Genomic DNA, 23,029 nt, shown 5'->3' with positions numbered 1-23,029 from the left:
AGATTTTTAGCTGTATGTTTAATTTACTTATTAAATTATTTACTTACAGGGCACTTAGGGCTTTCTTTTTGAATGAATTTTGATAGTTTTTTTTTTAAAGATTTTATTTATTTACTTGACAGAGAGAGATACAGCAAGAGAGGGAACACAAGCAGGGGGAGTGGGAGAGGGAGAAGCAGGCTTCCCGCTGAGCAGGGAGCCCAATGCGGGGCTCGATCCCAGGACCCTGGGATCATGACCTGAGCTGAAGGCAGACACTTAACGACTGAGCCACCCAGGCGCTCCAAATTTTGATAGTTTTTGTCTTTTAGGAAATGGTTTCATTTCATTTAAGTTACCAAATTTATGGACATAGAGTTGTTTATAGTATTTCTTTATTCCTACTAAAATCTGTGGGATCAGTAGTGATGTCCCACTAATATTCCTGCTATTGGTAATTTGAGTCCTCTCCCTCTCCTATCAGCTTGGATAAAGGTTTATTGTTTTATTGATAATTTCAAAGAAGCACCTCTTTGTTTCATTGATTTTCTCTATTGTTTTTCTCTTTTCAATTTTATTCTTTTCTGCTGAACTAATTATTATTCCTTCCTTTACTTGTTTTACATTTGATTTGCTTTTCTTTCTCTAGTTTCTTTAGATTTAAGATTAGGTTACTGATTTTAGGTATTTCTTCTTTCCTAATACAGTTGCTTTTCATTATTCACAGTAGTTATATTCTGTAAAGTCACTGTGAACACTGAATTAATGAGTACTGAGCTCCTGCTCCTAGGAGAAATATGGGGTTAAGTTCCTGCAAGTCTCTGGTCATAACATTTTTCTCAATCAATCCATACATAATCTTTTGTATGTTTGTTTCTGTTTATTTATTTTCTTTTTTTTTAAAGATTCTATTTATTTATTTACTTATTTTAGAGAGATAGAGCCCACACGCAAGAGCTGCAGGGGTGGGGGGGACGGGAAGAGCAGAGGGGAAGGGAAAGAGAAGGGGAAGGTACCTCAGGTTGACTCTGCACTGAGCACAGAGCCTGACTCGGGTCTATGACCTGAGCCAAAACCAAGAGTCGGATGCTTAACCGACTGAGCCACCCAGGCATGCCTGTTTGTTTCTGTTTAAAGACATCTTATTCAGTATATATTATTGATTCATTAACATTGAACTCAGAGCCAACAGCCCTATAATTCTTGCCTGAATGAAGCTTATCTAACAGGTATTTTCTCTGAAAGGCATATCACAGCCTTCCTAAACTTAGGAACATTAGACAGCATTTTTGCACTATGTTTGGGGGGCCATTTTAAACAGCAAAACCACTAACAAAACCCACAAAATGTGGAAAATGTGGCACTAAAACTGAAAAGGATGCTTGTTCACAGTATGAGGGCTGAAACAAGAAGGCAGAGGATCACTTTGTTCAACTTCACCTAGGAATGTGTATGTCAGGCAACTCAAATTTTTGCTGTTCTGTGTTTCTCTGTGAATGACCATGAAAAGACCACGTATTCATTTTGGGGTTACAGATAAATTTTACCAAGTTGGCACATTTGCAGATAAGGGATCTGTGAATAATGAGGATCAACTGTATATGTATTCAATGTTAAAAATTTTCCTTTAAGCACTGCTTTAACTGCATCCTGCATATTTTGACATGTATTTTTATTTAATTCAGGCTTTGGCAAAATATGGTTCATGGTATGTTTTATAAGTGAAGTTTTATTGGATCTTTTCTTTTATCTATCATGTTTTGCTGTTTGTACTACAACAGCATAGTTGATTAGTTGTGATAGACACCATATGGCCCACAAAGCCTAAAATATTTCCTATCTGGCCCTTTACAGAAAATGTGTGTTGACCCCTGATGTCGTTCAGAATATTTTTTAGTTTCCCTTGAGACTTTTTACTTGATTCATTGATTTAGATGTATACTGTTTAATTTCCAAACATTTGGACATTGTCCAGATGTATTTCTGTTATTTCTAAATTAAAGCTGTTATAGCCCCAAAACACACATTGTATGATTTCTATTTTCTTTAATTAGATATAGCCCATGTTGGTGAATATTTTATTTGCATGCAAGAAGAATGTATAATCTGTTTTTTTGTTTTTGTTGTTTGGTGGAATATTCTGTAAATGTCCCCTAGGTCAATTTGATTCATAGTGCTAGTCAGTTCATCTACGTCTTTACTGATTTTCTGCCTACTTCTGTGAATTAATGAAAGAAGAGTGTTGAAGTTTCCAACGTTAACTGGATTTGTCTGTTTCTCTTGTCAGATCCTATTAGATTTTGTCTTGTAAACTGTCAAACTCTGTTGTTAGATGCATACACATTTAGGATTGTTACGTCTTCTTAGAGAATCCTTTTTCATTATGTAATGTCCCTCTTGGTCTCTGATAATCTTCCTTGTTCTGAAATCTACTTTGTCTAAAATATAGCTACTCCAGCTTTCATTTGGTTCTTTAGTGTCTCATCATATATCCTTATCCCTGTTCTTTTAATTTATTGATGTCTGTATATCTAAAGTGGTTTTTGGGGGTGCTTGGGTGGCTCAGCCGGTTAAGCCTCTTAAGTCTTGATTTCAGCTCAGGTTGTGATCTGAGGGTCATGATATCGATCCCCACGTCAGGCTCCATGCTCGGTGTAGAGCCTGCTTAAGATTCTCTCTGTCTCCCTCTACTCCTACTCCTCCTCCTCTCTCTCTGTCTTGCGCGTACACACACACACACACACACACACACACACACACACACACAATTTTTTTAATTTAAAAAATTCTCCATTAAAAAAAATTTTAATTTTAAAGTGAGTTTTTGTAGATAGCATATACTTGGTTCTTCCTTTTCAATTCAGTCTGACAATCTCTGTCTTTTAACAGTTGTGTTTAGACCATTCACATTAAAAGAGATGGATATACTTGGACCAACATCTGCCATCTTTTTTTAATTTAAATTTTAGTTAACATACAGTGCAATATTGGTTTCTGGGGTAGAAATCAGTGATTCATCACTTATATGCAACACCCAGTGCTCATCACAACAAGTGCCCTCTTTAATACCCCATCACCCATCTGGCTCATCCCCCACCCACCTCTCTCCGTCAACCCTCAGTTTTTCTCTATTGTTAAGAGTCTTTTATGGTTTGTTTCCCTCTCTCCTTTTTCCCCCCTTCCTGTATGTTCATCTGTTTTCTTTTTTTTTTTAAGATTTTATTTATTTGACAGAAAGGGACACAGTGAGAGAGGTAACACAAGCAGGGGGAGTAGGAGAGGGAGAAGCAGGCTTCCTGCTGAGCAGGGCGCCCGATGTGGGGCTCAATCCCAGGACCCTGGGATCATGACCTGAGCCAAAGGCAGACGCTTAACGAATGAGCCACCCAGGCACCCCTTTTCATCTGTTTTCTTTCTTAAACCCCACATGAATGAGATCATATGGCATTTGTCTTTCTCTGACTGACTTACTTCACTTAGCAAAATATACTCTAGCTCCATCCACATCATTGCACATGGCAAGATTTCATTTTTTTTTTTTTAAAGATCTTATTCATTTATTTGAGAGAGAGAGAATGAGAGAGAGCACATGAGAGGGGGGAGGGTCAGAGGGAGAAGCAGACTCCCTGACGAGCAGGGAGCCCGATGCGGGACTCGATCCAGGGACTCCAGGATCATGACCCGAGCCGAAGGCAGTCGCCCAACCAACTGAGCCACCCAGGCGCCCAAGATTTCATTTTTGATGGCTGAGTAATATTCCATTGTATACATATACCACATCTTCTTTATCCATTCATCGGTTGTTGGACATTTGGGCTCTCTCCATAGTTTGGCTATTATTGATAATGCTACTATAAACATCAGAGTGTATGTATCCCTTCAAATCTGTATTTTTGTATCCTTTGGGTAAATACCTAGTAGTGCAAATGCTGGATCATAGGGTAATTCTATTCTTAACATTTTAAGGAACCTCCATACTGTTTTCCAGAGTGGCTGCACCAGTTTGCATTCCCAGCAGTGCCAGAGGGTTCCCCTTTCTCTGCATCCCCACCAGTACCTGTTGTTTCTCGTGTGAGGTGGTATCTCATCGTGGTTTTCATTTGTATTTCCCTGATGATTAGTGATGTTGAGCTTCTTTTCATGTGTCTATTAGCCATCTGGATGTCTTCTTTGGATAAGTGTCTATTCATGTCTTCTGCCCATTTCTTAACTGGACTATTTGTTTTTTGGGTGTTGAGTTTGATAAGTTCTTTATAGATTTTGGATACCAACCCTTTATCAGATATGTTGTTTGCAAATATTTTCTCCCATTCCATAGGCTGCCATTTAGTTTGTTGATTGTTTCCTTCACTGTTCAGAAGCTTTTTATCTTGAAGTCCCAATAGTTCATTTTTGCTTTTGTTTCCCTTGCCTCTGGTAACATGTCTAGTAAGAAGTTGCTATGGCCAAGGTCAAAGAGGTTTCTACCTGTGTTTTCTTCTAGGATTTTGATGGTTTCCTGTCTTACATTTAGGTCTTTCATCTGTTTTGAATTTATTTTTGTGTATGGTGTAAGAAAGTGGTCCAGTTTCATTCTCTTGCATGTTGCTGTCCAGTTTTCCCAGCACCATTTGTTGAACAGACTGTCTTTTTTCCATTGGATGTTCTTTCCTACTTTGTCAAAGATTAGTTGACCATATAGTTATGGGCCCATTTCTGGGTTCTCTGTTCTGCTCCATTGATCTATGTGTCTGTTTTTGTGCCAGTACCATACTGTCTTGATGACTACAGCTTTGTGATATAGCTTGAAATCCGGAATTGTGATGCCTCCAGTTTTGTTTTTCTTTTTCAGAATTGCTTTGGCTATTTGGGTCTTTTGTGGTTCTATACAAATTTTAGGAATGTTTGTTCTAGCTCTGTGAAAAATGCTGGTGGGATTTTGATAGGGAATGCATTAAATGTGTAGATTGCTTTGGGTAGTACAGACATTTTAACAATGTTTGTTCTTCCAGTCCATGAGCATGGAACGCTTTTCCATTTCTTTATATCTTCTTCAATTTCCTTCATAAGTGTTTATAGTTTTCAGAGTACAGATCTTTTGCTTTTAGTCAGGTCTATTCCCAGGTATCTTATTGTTTTTGATGCAATAGCAAATGGGATCAATTCCTTGATTTCTTTTTCTGCTGCTTCATTATTGGTGTATAGAAATGCAACAGATTTCTTTTTTTTTAACAGAATATTGCCAAATATTTTAATATATAAAAATAATTCTACACCATGAACAAGTGGGAGTTGGTCCAGGCATGCAAGCCTGGTTCCCAGCATAGTAAAAACAATCTTGAAAGACAAAACTGGGGGACTTATACCTTCCAATTTTAAAATGTACTATAAAGCTACAGTAATTAAGAGAGTGTGGTACTGACATAAGGATAGACATATTGATCAATGGAACAGAATTGAGTGTTCAGAAATCTTTTTATTTATGGTAAATTGATTTTTTACAAGGCTGTGTAGGCAATTCAGTGAGGGAAGGATTGTCTTTTCTACAAATGGTGCTAGGTCATTTGGATAGCCAAATGTAAAAAGGTGGATTTAGACCCTTCATACATACACAAATAATTAATTCAAAATCGATAATAGGTCTAACTGTAAGAGTTAAAATTGACCTCTACCTCTGAAACCAATAATACATTATACGTTAATTGAATTTAAATAAACATATAAATAAATAAAAAAGAAATGCAACAGATTTTTGCACACTGATTTTTCTGTCCTTCAGCTTTTCTAAATTCATGTATTAGTTCTAGCAATTTCCTGGTGGAATCTTCTGGGTTTTTTACAGAGTATCATGTCATCTGCAAATAGTCAAAGTTTGACTTCTTCCTTGCCGATTTGGATGCCTCTCATTTCTTTTTGTTGTCTGATTGCTGAGGCTGACTTCCAGTACTATGTTAAATAGTAATGGTAGAGTGAACATCCTTGTCTTGTTCCTGACGCAGGGGAGACTCTTAGTTTTTCCCTATTGAGGATGATGTTAGCTGTGGGTCTTTCGTATATGGCCTTTATGATTTTGAGGTATGTTCCATCTATCCCTACTTTGTTGAGGGACTTTATCAAGAAAGGATGGTGTATTTTGTCAAATGCTTTTTCTGCATCTACTGACAGGATCATACGGTTCTTATCCTTTCTTTGATTAATTTTGTGTATCATGTTGATTGATTTGTGAATGTTGAACCACCCTGCAGACCTGGAATAAATCCCACTTGATCATGGTGAATGATTCTTTTAATGTACTAGCAAATCTAGTATTTTATTGAAAATTCTCACATCCACGTTCATCAGGGATATTGGCCTGTAATTTTCGTTTTTAGTGGGGTCTTTGTCTGGTTTTGGAATCAAGGTAATCTGGCTTCATAAAATAAGTTTGGAAGTTTTCCTTCCATTTCTATTTTTTGGAACAGTTTGAGAAGAATAGGTATTAGCTCTTCTTTAAATATCTGGCAGAATTCTCCTGGGAAGCCATCTGGCCCAGGACTCTTGTTTGTTGGGAGATTTTTGATTACTGCTTCAATTTCTTTGCTGATTTTGGTCTGTCCAAATTTTCTATGTTTTCCTGTTTCAGTTTTGGTAGTTTATAAGTTTCTAGGAATTTGTCCATTTCTTCCAGGTTGCCCAGTTTATTGGCACATAATCTTTCATAGTATTCTCTTATAATTGTTTGTATTTCTGTGGTGTTGCTTGTGATCTCTCCTCTTTCATTCATGATTTTATCTATTTGGGTCCTTTCTGTTTTCTTTTTAATAAGTCTAGCTAGGGGTTTATCAATTTTATTAATTCTTTCAAATAACCAGCTCTTGGTTTCATTAATCCATTCTACTGATTTTTTTGTTACTATATCATTTATTTCTGCTCTAATCTTTATTATTTCGCTTCTAATGCTGGCTTTAGGCTTTATTTGCTATTCCTTTTCTAGCTCCTTTAGGTTTAAGGTTAGGTTGTGCATTTGAGACTTTTCTTGTTTCTTGAGGTAGGCATGTATTGCAATATACTTCCCTCTTAGGACTGCGTTGCTGCATCCCAAAGGTTTTGGTCTATTGTGTTTTCATTTTCATCTGCTTCCATGTATTTTTTTAATTTCTTCTTTAATTTTCTGGTTAACCCATTCATTCTTTAGTAGGATATTCTTTAACTTCCATGTATTTGAGGTTTTTCCAAATTTTTTTTGTGATTGACTTCAAGTTTCATAGCATTGTGGTCTTAAAATATGCATGGTATGATCTCGATCTTTTTGTACTTTTTTTTTTTTTTTTGAGAGAGAGAGCGTGTGTGCTCGCATGAGCAGGGGAGGGGACAGAGGGAGAGAGAGAGAATCTTAAGCAGGCTCCATGCTCAGTGTGGAGCCTGGTGCGGGGCTAGATCTCATGACTCTGAGATCATGATCTGAGCTGAAATCAAGAGTCAGATGTTTAACTGACTGGTGCCCCTTTTTGTACTTGTTGAGGGCTGATTTGTGACCCAGTAGGTGATCTATTCAGGAGAATGTTCCATGTGCACTCGAAAATAATGTTTATTCTGCTGCTTTAGGATGAATGTTCTGAATATGTCTGTTAAGTCCAGGTCCAGTGTGTCATTCAAAGCCATTGTTTCCTTGTTGATTTCCTGCTTAGATGATCTGTCCATTGCTGTACGTAGGCTATTAAAGTTCCCTACTATTATTGTATTATTATCAAGGAGTTTATGTTTATTATTAATTGATTTATATATTTGGGTGCCCTCAAGTTGGGGATATAAATATTTACAATTGTTAGATCTTCTTGATTAGACCCCTTAATTATGGTATAATGCCTTTCTTCATATCTTGTTACTATCTTTGTTTTAAAATCTAGTTTGATATAAGTATGGCTACTCCAGCTTTCTTTTGACGTCCATTAGCATGATAGATGGTTCTCCATCTCCTCACTTTCCATCTGCAGGTGTCTTTGGGTCTAAAGTGAGTCTCTTGTAGGCAGCATATAGATGGATCTTGTTTTTCTATCTATTCTGATGCCCTGTGTCTTTTGATTGGACCATTTAGTCCATTTGCATTCAGAGTGATTATTGAAAGATATGAATTTAGTGTCATTGTGTTACCTGTAGAGTTGGTGTTTCTGGTGTTGTTCTCTGGTCCTGGTCTTTGTTGCTTTGGGGTTTTTTCCCTCCACTCAAAGAGTCCCCCCATAAAATTTATCACAGGGTTGGTTTGGTGGTCATGAACTCCTTTAGTTTTTGTTTGGGAAGCTTTATGTCTCCTATTCTGAATGACAGCCTTGCTGGATAAAGAATTCTTGGCTGCATTTTTTTTTTTTTTTTTTTTTTACCATTCAGCATGTTGAATATTTCCTGCTACTCTCTTCTGGCCTGCTAAGTTTCTATAGACAGGTCTGCTGTGAACCTGATCTGTCTTCCCTTGTAGGTTAAGGGCTTTTTTCCCTTGCTTGCTATTTTCAGGATTCTTTGTGTATTTTGTGAATTTGATTATGATATGCCTTGACGAACATCTACCATCTTGCTAGCTGCTTTTTAGTCCATTTGTTCTTTGTTTCTTGTTACCTCTTCTTCTGTTTAATTGGGCATTTTTTATGATTCCATTTAATCTCCTCTATTATTATTTATACTACTTTTTCTAAAACTTATTTAACGGTCACCTTAGGTTTTACAGTATGTATGTTTAAATAATTCAAATACATCTTCTAAGAATAACACTTTACCTGTTGTATATAAGGACTTAATAACATTATATTCTCAAGTCTTCCCTCCCATTCCTGTATCGTTGTTATATATTTTACTATTATATATGCTATAAACACCTAAATACCTTGTTAATTTGTATAGCTTTGTTAATGCTTTAAACTATCTGTTATTTTGGGGGCACCTGGGTGGCTCAGTCAGTTGAGCATCCAACTTTTGATTTCATTCAGCTCAGGTCATGGTCTAAGGGTTGTGAGATCGAGCCCTGCGTCAGGCTCCATGCTTAGCAGGGAGTCTGCTTGAGATGCTCTCCCTCTCCCTCTGTCCCTCCCCCCACTCCTGCACTCGCTCGCTCTCTCTCTCTCAAAAAAAATAAATCTTTAAAAAAAATAAAATAAATTGTTATTCTTAAGGGGATAAAGAGGTACAAACTTCCCGTTATAAAATAATTAAGTCACAGGGATGAAAAGCAGTACAGCATAGGGACTATAGTCAATAATATTGTAATAACTTCATAAGGTGATAGATGGTAACTACACTTATTATGGTGAGCATTTTATAATGTATATAATTGTTGAATCACTATTTTGTATACCTGAAACTAATAAAATACTGTATGTCAACTATACTTCAATGAAAATAAAAATCTGAAAAACTCAGTTATTTTTAGAATAATTAAAAATAAAAATATAGGTCATATTTTACTGGAGGTTTTAGAGCAGAGGAATGTCATGGTCCCTTTAAAATGTAACTCTTACTAAGGGGGAAGCAGAGAGACCACCTGGGAGGCTGTTGCTGTAATCTAATTAAGACATAATAGGGGTGCCTAGGTGGCTCAGTCATTAAGCATCTGCCTTTGGCTCAGGTCATGATCCTAGGGTCCTGGGATCGAGCCCCGCATCAGGCTCCCTGCTCAGTGGGGAATCTGCTTCTCCCTATCCCACTCCCCCTGCCTGTGTTCCCTCTCTAGCTGTGTCTTTCTCTGTCAAATAAATAAAATCTTTAAAAAAAAAAAAAGACATGCTAGCGACTTATTCCAAGGTCACATTTAACAACATAGAAGGAGGGTATTAGGACTTCCAGGAATCTTTTTTGTTTGCTTCAAAATCTCAGTTTTTCATGACAGCTCAAATATTTAGATTTTTTTTTAATTTAAATTCAATTTAGTTAACATATAGTGTATTAGTTTAAGGAGTAGAATTTAGTGATTCATGGGTTGCATGTAATACCCAGTGCTCATTCCATTAAGTGCCCTCCTTAATGCCCATCACCCAGTTACTCCATCCCCCCACCCACCGCCCCTCCAGCAACCCTGTTTGTTCCCTATAGTTAAGAGTCGTTTATGGTTTGCCTCCCCCTCTGTTTTTATCTTATTTTCTTTTTCCTTCCCTTCCTCTATGTTCATCTGTTTTGTTTCTTAAATTCCACATATGAGTGAAATCATATGGTATTTGTCTTTCTCTGACTTATTTCACTTAGCATAGTACCCTCTAGTTCCAATCACATCGTAGGAAATGGCAGGATTTCATTCGTTTTGATGGCTGAGTAATATTCCATACCACATCTTCTTTATCCATTCATCTCTTGATGGACATCTGGGTTCTTTCTGTATTTTGGCTATTGTGAACATTGATGCTATAAACATTGGGGTGCAGGTGCCCCAAAGCTACTGCAAACTATTTGATAAGATGTTCACACTAAAATACTTTTTAAAAAGTTAACCAGTGATCCTTATTGACCTCATAGTTAAGCTTGAAATAATCACAGTAATTGTAGTCAGCATCATTATACAAGTAGGACTGCTTAAAAAGTGCATTGTCAGCATTGTAGGGGTTTTTTTTTTTTTTTTTTAATTTAGAATTATCCACAACATGTTAATCAAAACTGATGTACCAGTCTACCTTTTTTGTTGGCGTTTCTTTGTTGATAGATTATTAGGTCACTTCCTGGAAGTTCATCATATTCTATTTAAAGAATATCAACCAAGTTGGGGCACCTGGCTGGCTCAGTTGGTAGAACATGCAACTCTTGATCTCGGGGTCCTGAGTTTAAGCCCCACATGGAGCACAGAGCTTACTTAAACAAACAAACAAACAAAAAAGACGACTGTCAACCAAGTTACATGCATGGGTAATTCCACCAAAATTGTGTTCCTGAATTCTAGCTTATGTTCTCTTTATAGAATACAGGAACTTTCAGTAATAAATGTTTGACTTTAAACAATGTATCTATTGTATTTCCTTGTAGTGATTCTGAATAAAAGCATGCTCTATTTTACCTTAATTTAAACTTTCCACTCTCGTAAAAACTGGAAACGCTACTTTTATTATCAACTTTTTCTTTTTTTTTTAATTCCAGTCTTAGTCTTCTGTCCCTTGTGTATTTTTTTATTTTTTTTAATTTTATTTTTTTATTTGAAAGAGAGCATAAACAGGGAAGTGAGGGAGGGAGAAGCAGGCTCCCTGCCAAGCAGAGAGCCTGACATGGGGCTCGATCCTAGGACCCTAGGATCTTGACCTGAGCCGAAGGCAGATGTTTAACTGAGCCACCCAGGCACCCCTCAACTTTTTCTTTTTAATTCAATATTTATTTGGTTTAATATGCTTTTTAAAACTCTTTTTTGCAAATTTCCAAATGTATTATCACTATTCAAAAGTAGAAAGCACAATGACCTCATGTGTACCTCTCCCCCAGTTTTATCAACTTCCTGCCATACTTCAAAAAGTAATCTATAATCTCCTTTTTGCTGAAATATTTTAATCAAATTTTGATATGTGCTGTTATTCATTCCTAAGTATTTGTGTGTATCTTAAAACCAAATTAAAGACGGATGTTTTCTTAAGTAACCACAATATAATATCACATCTATCATGATTAACAACAATTCCTTAATATCATCTAATACCCAGTCCATATTCACATTTTCCTCAAATCTGAAAACATTCTTTCTGTATTTTTCAGTTAATTTGATCCAGATCGAAAATTGGCCCACTCACTGTGTGTAGTTTTGTTACCTTGTATCACTCTTAACCAGAAACAGGTGGTCTGTCATCCCCCCCTTTTTGTTGCATGCCTTTCTCTTGTAAAAAAAAAAACAAAACACAAAAACCTGGTCAGTCGTCCTGTAGTATGCATGGGTTTGTTTCACTTGTTCCTCTAGAGTTCTTATAGATCAGAAGTTAGAGCAAAGCCTTCTTAAACTCAGGTTTAGTTACTTTTTTGGTGTTACTATTTCCTATAGTATTAAATGAGAAGGCTTATAATGTTTGTTGAACCTTTAGTTGATTGATCAATAGGTTTAGGTGATCTCGGTCTTAGCTTTTCATCATAGGGTTTCCTGTCAGTCTTCTCTGTGGGATGCTAAAACCATTGATGATTATTGCCTGGATCCAATTATTTTTTTAAAGATTTTATTTATTAGAGAGAGAGAGAGAGAGAGAGCACACGAGCGGGGGGCGGGGGAGAGGCAGAGGGAGAGGGAGAAGCAGGTTCTTCACTGAGCAGGGAGCCTGATGCAGGGCTCAATCCTAGGGTCCCAGGATCATGACCTGAGCCGAAGGCAGATGCTTTCCCAACTGAGCCACCCAGTCGCCCCAGGATCCAATTATTTTATTAGGAGTTGCAAAGTGATCATTTTCTAACCATGTCACTACCTCTGCATATGTTAATGGATGTTAACAGAACTCCTCTTGTATACCAGAGCCGTTTGGTTAACTTGAAATATGCTTCATAACAGAAAAGCAGAATAAATAAAGGGAAAATAATGATCAGTTTTCACAGTAATGAATTGATGCATTAGCAACCTACATTGGCGTCCAGTGAATTTTGTTTCTCTCTTCTAAACATCATTTTGAGCTCATGACTTTTTATATATTCAGTATGTTTTAATAAATTGCAGTCATTATTCCTTCTGATGTCAGTGTCTCATCTTTGGCCATTGGGAGCCCCTTCAAGCTGGCTCCTGTGTCCTTTTGGTACAACTGTATTGGCCTTTGATAGCCTCCTTGCTTTTTGGCTCAACAAGATATTCCAGGTTAATCTTACCCATTTCTTGGCCCAGACAGAGAATCATGCATTTTTCTGAGAAAATGTTCCGTGGTTATCTTCTTTATATAGCGCCTGTCTTGATCTGTACACTGTGATCCTGAAAAACTCATACTTTGTTCTCTGTATCTCATTGTACAGTTTACTGTTACGTATCATGCCTTTTCTGTATTTGTTGTTTATATTAAATCACAGGCCCTCAGGTCTTTCGGTGCGCAGTGTAGCATGGTCTTCTCCCTTGTTCTTGTGTCTTGTCATATGGCACATGCCTACATTCACCTTAGTACTTCATTGCTTAGTACTTCTTAGTCTCTGTTGCTCCATGTTTGTTTAATGGGTTTAGGTCTTTTTTCAAGAAATTTATAATTTTCTACAGGTTAGGACATATCCACTACTTTATAAGTTAAAAAGAAAATCTGTTAAGGAATATAGTGATAACTGAATAATAGTAATTGAAGTGAAGGACGTATTTTGCTGGGCTAACTTATGGCCACGTTTGCCCACAGTTTGGCACCAGCAGTTGCCAATGCTGTATTTAAATCCAAGCCAAACTTAATCATAAACCTTTACACTTGAATTTCAAGTACAGGAGGTTTAGAAGTATTCAAATTAATGTATGGGAAAGGAGGCACAAATATTCTCTTCAGAGAATAAAAACTTGGTCTTTGGTTCTAGAATGTAGTTTTAAGGCACATTCAAGAAAACTCCTTTCAGATGGTCATTACTTCTGGTGCCTGGCTTCAATTCCTGCTTGGCTTAGCTTCATTATTGGTGGCCCAGAACTTGGCTGATAAGTAGGAGAATTGGAAGCAAGACTGGCTGCCTGGCAAAACCTACTTGGGGTGACTTGAATTGCTTTTGATCTTATTTGTCATCTTATCAACTATTTTTTTGTACTGCTAAATGAGTCGACTTTTTATGGTTTTTAACGAATGAAATCCAGAAAAGTCAGACTATTTACAACACTTAAAAATGTGACCATAGTCCTGTAATAACAGTGAAGCTACCCATCATAATAAGATGAGACTGTGTTAATTTGTTTTATGATTACAGTTGGAAGAAGTAGCTAAGGTGATGTGTCTCATCTGTCTACTACTTCTTCTTCTCTTACCCCCCAAGGAAGAGGCTGGAGATTCTTTACAATATAAAGAATAAAAAGATAAATTCTAAAATAGGTTTGGGGGCACCTGGGTGGCTCAGTCGGTTAAGCATCCGACTCTTGATTTCAGCTCAGGTTATGATCTCAAGATTGTGAGATCGAGCCCCACATCGGGCTCCGTGCTGGGTGTGGAGCCTGCTTAAGATTCTCCCTCTCCTTCTGCCCCTTCCCCACACTTCCTCTAAATAAATAAATAGATAAATAAATAAATGATTTGTAGTCATATTCAGACAACACTTCTTGTGTTTGGTTATAGGTCCTGTTATTGCCTTGGAGTTTAATGGAGATGGAGCTGTAGAAGGATGCCAGCTTATTGTCAATGAGATATTCAATGGGACCAAGGTACAAGATTTTATTATTTCTATTTCAATCAGACCTTTCATGTCATTTCCTTTTCCTTACAATTAAATAGTACTTTTATCCCCGTTGTTGCTTGGAATTAAAAAGAACAGACCATGATTTTTAGAATCTGTGGTAAACAATTGGGAGCTAAGCTTTGGTCTTTCCTTGCCAAATTAAAATTTTAACTGCTTAAAAATTTACAAAATAAGAATCTACTAATTTAAAGATTTTTTTTTATTTATTTGTCAGAGAGAGAGAACACAAGCAGGGAGAATGGCAAGCAGAAGGAGAAGCAGGCTTCCCCGCTAAGCAAGGAGCCCGATGTGGGGCTCGATCCCAGGACCCTGGGATCATGACCTGAGCCGAAGGCAGACACTTAACCAACTGAGCCACCCCAGGCGTCCCAAGAATCTACTAATTTAAAAACCATCAATAATACATGAGTTTCTAAAGTAAAAAGTCTCATTAAATGTCTCTTTAAGTCCTTCCTTTTTTGAAAACTAGTGATACGTTGAAAAATGTTATATTTCTAAGATTATATACTTTAGACGGATGATCCTGTTGCCCACTGTTCATTTTTATTTGTTTCAGTAATGCTTCATCAAACATTGAATTTGGGGGCACCTGGGTGGCTCAGCTGGTTGAGTGTCCAATTCTTGATCTCGGTTCAGGTCTTGATCTCACGGTGGTGGGTTCGAGCCCAGCACAGAGCCCATTAAAAAAAAAAAAAAAAAAAAAAAAAAAGAAACGATGAATTTGAGCTATATCTAGAAGTCGTTACATGTAGGTAGTTTCTAGATATGTTGATGAGGTTGGTGTATCTAAGAATTTCAGACTTAATTAATATAACTTAAAAACCAAACATATAAGAGTACTAAATGAGTATAGATATAACTAATAATTTTTTGATAAATATCTGAGATAAAATTTTTGGTTTTATTGTCTGATTTGGCTAATAGTTTCTTGAATTTGCATAATTTAAAGTACTTTGTCTTTTGTCTCATTTTACCATCACAACAGTACTAAGGGGAAGGGCAAATATGATTAGGTTGAATAGAAAAGGAAGCAAAGAGAAAATGGTTATATGATTTGGAGGTTTTAGATCTGAATGAGGAGTCAAAGATTATCTAATTCCAGTGTTCTCATTTTGCAGGTGTGGAAAGTGAGCCCACAGAGATTTACTGAATGAATTGTCAGCATCATACAGCTAGTTTATGATAAAGCTAGAATAGAGCCCAGGTCTCCTCTAATTCCTGGCTGACATTTGTAAAAACGATTTTTGGAGGGTTCTGCTGAGTACTGCTTTACTTATGTTTAGCAGATAGTTCATTTAAAATTAGTAATATATCTTTAGCAGCTTTAAAAATGATAATCTCAAGTCTTGCTTCCCAGCCTATTGAGATTGTTATTAGGAAATAGAAGAAACTAAGAATTCTTTAAATAAACCTCTATTCAGTAGCTTTCATAATACTGACTCTTGTATATTTAAAAAACAGTAAAATTCCAAGTGTGATAAAGTACAACTGAAGTATTATGAAAGCGAAGACCTTAATTATATCATAAGTGCTTTTAAAAGAGCTCAATTTACATTATAGCTACTGAAACTATATTGTATGGATTCTGCAGAATACTGATTAAATATTATATAAATGTGTACTTGAATTTCTTCTAATAGCAAGCTTGTGACTGTTCTGTAGACAACATGGGCTTTGGAATTTGGGGATTACTGGTATTTATTTTTTGCTTCTTTTATATTTAAAATAGATGTTTGTATCAGAAAGCAAGGAGACAGCATCTGCAGATGTAGACAGCTTCTACAACTTTGCTGACATACAGATGGGAATATGAAGTGCAATGTGGAACCAAGGACTTGGTATTAAGCCCTTTTTAATTTGTGTATTAGCAACGGTTTTCACTAATGATAAAACTGTTAATGTTTATTTTTTAGTAAACTGTTGAATACTACATCATTTACTTCAGGTTCAGAATTGTTTTGGGGCATCTGGTTGGCTCAGTCGGTAGAGCATAGGACTCTTGATCTCAGGGTTGGGAGTTCAAGCCCCGTGTTGGGCATGGAGCCTACCAAAAAAAAAGAAAAAAAAAAAGTTCATTTTAAATTCAGTAGTTTTAATCAGCTTAAAAACTATTTAACCTACTTCAGTAAGGTTGTGGTTTTGTTTCTCTGCTTATGATATCGTTACTAGAATATAGAAGTGGCTAGCAGTTCATGATTTTAATCATAATTAAATATCCTTTCAAATCTCTAAGAATTTAAACTTTCCTCAGTGCTCCATATTGTTTGAGAATACATTCCATTGCTTCTTTTCTTTTTTAATTTAGAGATTCATTACTAGTTGATCAATTAGAATGAACCTCAGCACATTTTTTTCATGTATACATAGCCAGTTAAATAATTGCTTAATGTGGCAAGTGAGATTTTGTACGCAGAATTGATATAGTACTTTGTAAATCGCATTTTTTTAATTAATAGGGGTTTGATAACCAGTTTTGCAATTAACTCTACTAACTGATGTTGGTGTAGCTGTTTCAAGACTACTTTGTGAGTAGTAGGATTATGTGAATAAATTCTACACCGTTTAGTTTTTGAGCGCAACTGCTAGCCTTGTACTTCCTGGTAAGGAAAGGCATATGCAAGGCCAAGGCTAAACGTATAGAAGCCCGACCACCGGCAGCTTTCTGAAAGGTGAGATCACTAGCTCTTGTGGTTTATCAGGAGAATTAGAACAAAATCTTGTGAATTTAGGTATGAAATGCTTAATCGTGATGATAAGCTATGCAGATTATTTAAAAAAAAAAACTAGAGAGATTTGATTTTCATCAGATACACCTAATTTATCAAGCAGTGTTCAAGCATGATGAAACTGTTTTTGGCTGCTTTAAGCATTATTTCCCAAATCAACCTGACTGTAATTATTTACCAGGAGGCAGGGGAGAGCTACTTGTTCAAAAATCCACATCCTTGGACCCAGGCCCCAGATACGCTGCTTCATTCTCCAGGGGAAACCCGGTTGTGAGGAGTTTGTTGTAAGCTAAAGTAATCAGTTCAGAAGATGTTGATTGGGTGATCTGGAGAGAAGGGACTGAACCTTCCATGTACATCGTATATAGCAGCTAATAGGAAATTAGCTTTCATAGGTCTATTTTTAAAAGGAACCTTAGATTTAAATCTATTTTGGTAAAACCAAGACTGAAAATAGCCACTTATAAAAATCCCTCTTATGATTGTTACTAAAAATGTATTTTCATGTGTAAACTGCTTTTGAATATATCAGATTAATTTATAACTACTATATTGAACTGTGTGTTGATGTTCCGAAATAATACATTCAAAGACTTTTCACTTTAATAAGTAAAATTGACTACCTACCCTGTGTCTGGCCTCGTGCTAACCATTAGCATTGTATCATTTCAGTCTTTTGTAAGAGCATTCTATACTACATTCTCAACCTCTTCTTTAAATCAGAATGATTTCATGAGATGCAAATAAAACTTGGTGACAGGGTTAACATAATTATAATCATAATTTACAAATAAGCTTTGCAACTAGTAGTCAGAGGGCATTGATTTTTCCCACGGTTAAGCTAAATTAAACTTATTCTTCTGATTGTGATTACATTATTAAATCCCATTATTCACACTTAAAGTAATTATAGTACCTTTTGTTTTTTAAAAATAAATACGGTACACAAAGCTGTAAACTGAGTTCTTTATCTATAGTATCTTAGCAAAAAACTCAGGAATATAACATATAAGGGAGATGTTAATTTTAAAATACCCACTAAATTTAGTATCTATTAACCAAAGCCTAAAATTTTATATTCTTCAGTTGGGTAAGAGCTTTTACCCAAGCTTAATTTGTCTTTAAGGACAGTCATTTGGCCTCTGAATGTTGGAAAAGATTTTTAAAAATAAGTAGTGCTATGGTTGTTGTTTCTATAATAACAAATGTTGATAGTAATTATACTACATTTCATTTTTTAATAGCCTTTTAACTCATGAACATTTATTAGCAAGGAAAAATTAGTAATTTTATTAAGTTATACATGTTTAAACATTATACTAGCTTATTTCTCTTGTGTTATTAGTACTGCTGTTTTTGCTTCTGTATATTTCTGTCTAGCTTTTGTATGTAATTTATCTAGTGTTTATAAAACGTGATTTGTAATAAATGTTGTTAAAACAAAAATGGCTGGGGTGCCTGGCTGACTCAGTTGGTAGAGCATGCGACGCTTGATCTCAGGGTCGTGAGTTCAAGCCCCACGCTGGGCGGGTAGAGTTACTTTAAAAAAAAATAAAATGAAAATGGCTTAACACTAATTTTTGAGGTGCGCTTCTATAACATACAGCTACTCATATATGTGCCAAGATTTGATCATGGCACAAATTTTTTAATGATAAAAGTAAAATAGATGGTTCTAATCTCTGTCATATGTTAATGAGACGTGAGCTGTGTGCCCTGTGTGTGTGTGTGTGTGTGTGTGTACAAAGCACTCTAGAGAAATGCAAAGGAAGTAGAAAATTTGTTTATATCTTAGGAATTTCCAATATAATGCTTCCTTTGTTGAAAGATACATTTTATTATGATTGAATACTAAGATTAGGCATTTCTCTCTTCCATATTTAAGAAAACAATGAATTGTTTATGGTATAATTTCTTGCAGGTTTATACAAATGGACCTTATTTACCAAATTAACCAGCCATTTGTACTCAACCTCTCCCTCTCCTAGCTCATAAATCAAAAGTACTGAAACTGCAGATTGGTTAGTTTTTTCAATAAAATCAGAAATACTGAAACTACAGATTGGTTAGTTTTTAAATAACATTCGTTATTTTTTCTATGTATGAAGCATCTCCATGTACATTTAGAGCATGAAGGGGAAATAGAAATGTACAAGACAATTGAAAAATTACTTCCTGGGGGCGCCTGGGTGGCTCAGTCGTTAAGCATCTGCCTTCGGCTCAGGTCATGATCCCAGGGTCCTGGGATCGAGCCCCGCATCGGGCTCCCTGCTCGGCAGGAAGCTTGCTTCTCCCTCTCCCACTCCCCCTGCTTGTGCTCCCTCTCTCGCTGTGTCTCTCTCTGTCAAATAAATAAATAAATTCTTAAAAAAAAAAAAAAAAGAAAAAGAAAAATTACTTCCTGGGCACCTGGGTGGCTCAGTTGGTTAAGTGTCTGCCTTCGGCTCAGGTCATGATCCCGGGGTCCTGGGATCGAGTCCCACATCGGGCTCCCTGCTCAGCGGGGAGCCTGCTTCTCCCTCTGCCTCTGCCTCTCTCTCTGTCAGTCTCTCATGAATAAATAAATAAAATCTTTAAAGAAAAGAAAAAGAAAAATTACTTCCTATTTATTGGATAGTTCTTGCTGTGCTGAGTTTAAAATTTATTTTTCTCATTTAAAAGCGACATATTTAACTTTGTTCTCTATAGAAAGAAATGATATTGTAATTAGGGTATGATTATTCCTTCAAAATCCATTCTAGAAAATACTTCATCCTTTAAAAGCCTAACACTAAAAAATTTGAATTTTAGTAATGAAAACCTTTCTTTTTCTTTTCTTTCTTTTTTTTTTTTTTTTTTTTTTTTGCAAAAATGGAATAATTCACTGTTGACTTGGTTTTCTTTTTTGGTAGATAGTGTTGGAGGGCAATCAGTCCTACACAGGAGGAAAAGCAGTAAGCACTTAAACCACATCTTTCTCTTCTGACATTTCGGCTTTTAGTGGCAAACTCCAGCAAGATGTTCCAAAAAGCAATCTCTTCCTTTTCTAGTGTTTGGGGCTTTCCTGGGGAGGGCAGGTTCTCACCTATAAATAGATGGTGAGAGAGCAGGAGCACAGGTGGGCGAGAGCCCCGGCATCGTCAGCTGGGCACTGATCCTCCTCAGGGGGGCCTGGTGCCCCCGATTTCAGTTTAATCTGGTCCGCTTGTAATTGTCCTAATGAAAAGTAACTGGCCTATATGACAAGTAATGAAATGATGTTTATAAAGTATACCTTGAAAATACACTTTATGAATGTTAAATATTCATAAAGTGAGTATGGTGTTCTTTTGAAGGAGTTCAGCTGGGGAGCCGTACACCCACCTACAAATAGGCAACTGAATAGGAGAAAACAAGTATGAGAGGCTATTAAGACTTAAGTGCTGTTTTCTTATGATTGACACACTTCCATGTGTCAAATGTAGGTCAGTTTGTTAGGCCCATTAATAAAACCTTTTATAGATGTCCCTGTGTGTGCCCACCTAACCCCAGCTGGTCTGCTGGAGAGCCCCTGAGCGCCAACCCTAGTCCCCAGCACCGTCGCGGTTCCGCTCCAATAAGACCGAAGAAACTAGCACGAACCAGGAGAAACTCGCCCAACGGTAGGCACATGTGCGCATTGGTGGGAAAGCGACTGCTCGCCAAAAGAGGATGCTTCCTGGAACAGCTAAAGCAGATGGTGAAAACAAAAACTTCAGCTCTCCTTACAGAAGTTAGGGGTAAACAGTATCATACTGAAGAGATGAGTATGTTCCCAAGCCAAGGAACAGTGAGTGGTCCACTCTCACAGCCCTGAAGTGCGGCCATCCCCGGCAACAAACACCCGCACCATCCCAGGCCACGCTGAGACAAAGCAGCTGACGGGAATGCTGCCCAGCATCTTCAGCCAGCATGGCGTCTGACTGCTTGAAGAAGACTGGCTGAAGCTCTGCGCAAGTGACCTGTGCACGGAGAAGCACCACTCGCTACCGGAGAGGAGGATGATAATAAAGTTCCAGATCTTGTGGAGAATTTTGAGGAGGCTTCCAAAGCAAACCAAACTGAGTCAACTTCTGAAGAAGATAAAACTTGAGGAAGTTACTGGGAGCTGCTATTCGATATTATGACTGCTTCTTAAAATGTTGTTCATGGATCTGATAAGACATAGATCTCGAATATTTTTAAGCCCAAGCCCCTTGAACACCTCCACTCTTTTCAGGTTTTGCTTATACTTAATTCATTCTTTGCTGCTGATTAAGCTGAAGTAGCCTGGAAATAAAGTTTGAAGCAAGGTTAATAAAGTTCTTTGCCTAGCAAAGTAAATAAGTAAAAGTCAAATCTTTTATACTATTTCACCTTAACTTCCAAACAGATCATATCTTAAGCGATTTGAAAGCTTATCTCAGTGGAGTCCTCTGGTTTTAGGACTTTGAAGGGTCTGGACATTTTCAGTCCCTCATCTTACAGATGAGAAAACCGAGGGTCAGAGAGTTTCATCACTGAACTACAGTGTAGGCTCCCTGACTTTCCCCTGGGATCACCGGGAGAACAAGACTCGGCTCACCCGTCTTCTATATGCAGCCTTTTCTAACTCTCAGGTGCACTTCCTCCTCGGCGCTCACACGGTACTCTGTATAGATGTCCAGGTACTTCTAACACCTTATACTAGTTCTCTCTCCATGCTTCCCTTGCTCTTCAAAGTGTGATCTGTGGACCAGCAGCAGCAGCACCTAGAGCTTGTTAGAACCTCCAGCCCCACTCCAGATCTGTTGACTAAGCTTCTAACAAGATGTTCCGGGGATTCATACGCCACATTGAAGTTTGAGAAGCTCTGCCCTCGACCAGTAGTTCCTCAAGCGCTAGCATCAAGGCTTGGAAATCTTTGTATATCCTAGAAAGTAGCTTAGGGTCCAATAAGCTGACCTATATTGAATAAATGTTTTTAATTGGATGACACAATGCAATGCTTCATTCTACTCTCCTTGACCGGCTTTGGAATAAAGACATTCCACAGGATTTATTTTCCCCCAACTGGTCTGTGTTGAAATAGTAACCACGGTCTCTGCCCACTGGGGCTCTTGGGGAGCTTTGAGAGCATCAGTGGTATTCACTGGAAACAGATAAGAGCACAGCAATTTCTGACTGAAATTTTCTTCTGACGTGTTTTTGTATTCAAGTTTGTCTCATTCGATTGGGCAACATGTTGCATAAAGCCAACTGTGGTCACTTGTTGAGGCCCGGGGCTGAGTTAAAATAAAAAAGCAGTCAGCTACTCGCTTTGGGTTTATGGGGAAAGTTAGTCACTTAGTGTCTCTCCGATCTGTTACCCTCCTTCTTTATCTCTTGATATCTTCCCACTTCTGGTGTTCAGGGATGAGCTTGGCCATCATCCACAAGCCACGTGCAGGACTGTTCAGGGGAGTGGTCAGTGTGGCTCCAAATTCTAGGGGGGAATATGGTGCTGGCGATGACTTGTTTCTTTCCTGGAACAAAGGCTTCATTATAAATGTGAAATTTGAAAGAAAAGTAAAACCCTAAACGGCACACTCTACCTGTCACTTACTTTAAGTGGTTCTTCTTTCTGTTTCCTCAGTAGAAATATATCGATGTCTTCGTATGAGACTTAATGGTAATTTCTTTTTTTTTTTTAAAGATTTTATTTATTTATTTGACAGAGAGAGACACAGTGAGATAGGGAACACAAGCAGGGGGAGCAGCAGAGGGAGAGGGAGAAGCAGGTCTCCCGCCCAGCAGGGAGCCCGATGTGGGGCTCGATCCCACGATTCTGGGATCACGACCTGAGCCGAAGGCAGCCGCCCAATGACTGAGCCACCCAGGTGCCCCTTAATGGTAATTTCTTATGTAGAAAGTATTTCTTTGCATTTAGTCAGTGTAGACCAAGACTCAGGTGGCATATGATCACTCCCTTCCTATTACTGTTTTAAAGGTAATATAACACAGAAAAGAGAAAAATGTGCATAAATGTGATGCTCAGGTTTGAAAAGTCAGAGGTTTCTAACTTGAACCAGGGCTCAGCTTGA

At 37.4% G+C, this 23,029-nt stretch overlaps 1 protein-coding gene across 2 annotated transcripts in view; it reads left to right on the top strand.

Moving 5' to 3' along the window:
* RP2 (RP2 activator of ARL3 GTPase) overlaps window positions 1-18,568 on the top strand; it is a 52,581-nt gene extending 34,013 nt beyond the window's left edge. The window contains exons 4-6 of one of the 2 annotated variants that reach the window (XM_078064901.1): window positions 14,145-14,230; window positions 15,995-16,103; window positions 17,173-18,568. In XM_078064901.1, the coding sequence (XP_077921027.1) occupies window positions 14,145-14,230; window positions 15,995-16,078 (170 nt within the window). In that variant the 3' untranslated portion in view covers window positions 16,079-16,103; window positions 17,173-18,568. Of the gene's footprint in view, window positions 1-14,144; window positions 14,231-15,994 lie in introns of both variants that reach the window. The other variant, XM_078064900.1, reaches the window with a different exon arrangement.
* Window positions 18,569-23,029: the final 4,461 nt, after the last annotated feature.

Source organism: Halichoerus grypus, chromosome X (genome assembly GCF_964656455.1).
Source record: "Halichoerus grypus chromosome X, mHalGry1.hap1.1, whole genome shotgun sequence".
Taxonomy (NCBI): domain Eukaryota; kingdom Metazoa; phylum Chordata; class Mammalia; order Carnivora; family Phocidae; genus Halichoerus; species Halichoerus grypus.
Note: the sequence above shows the minus strand (reverse complement) of the source record. Positions and strands in the feature narration are given on the sequence as shown.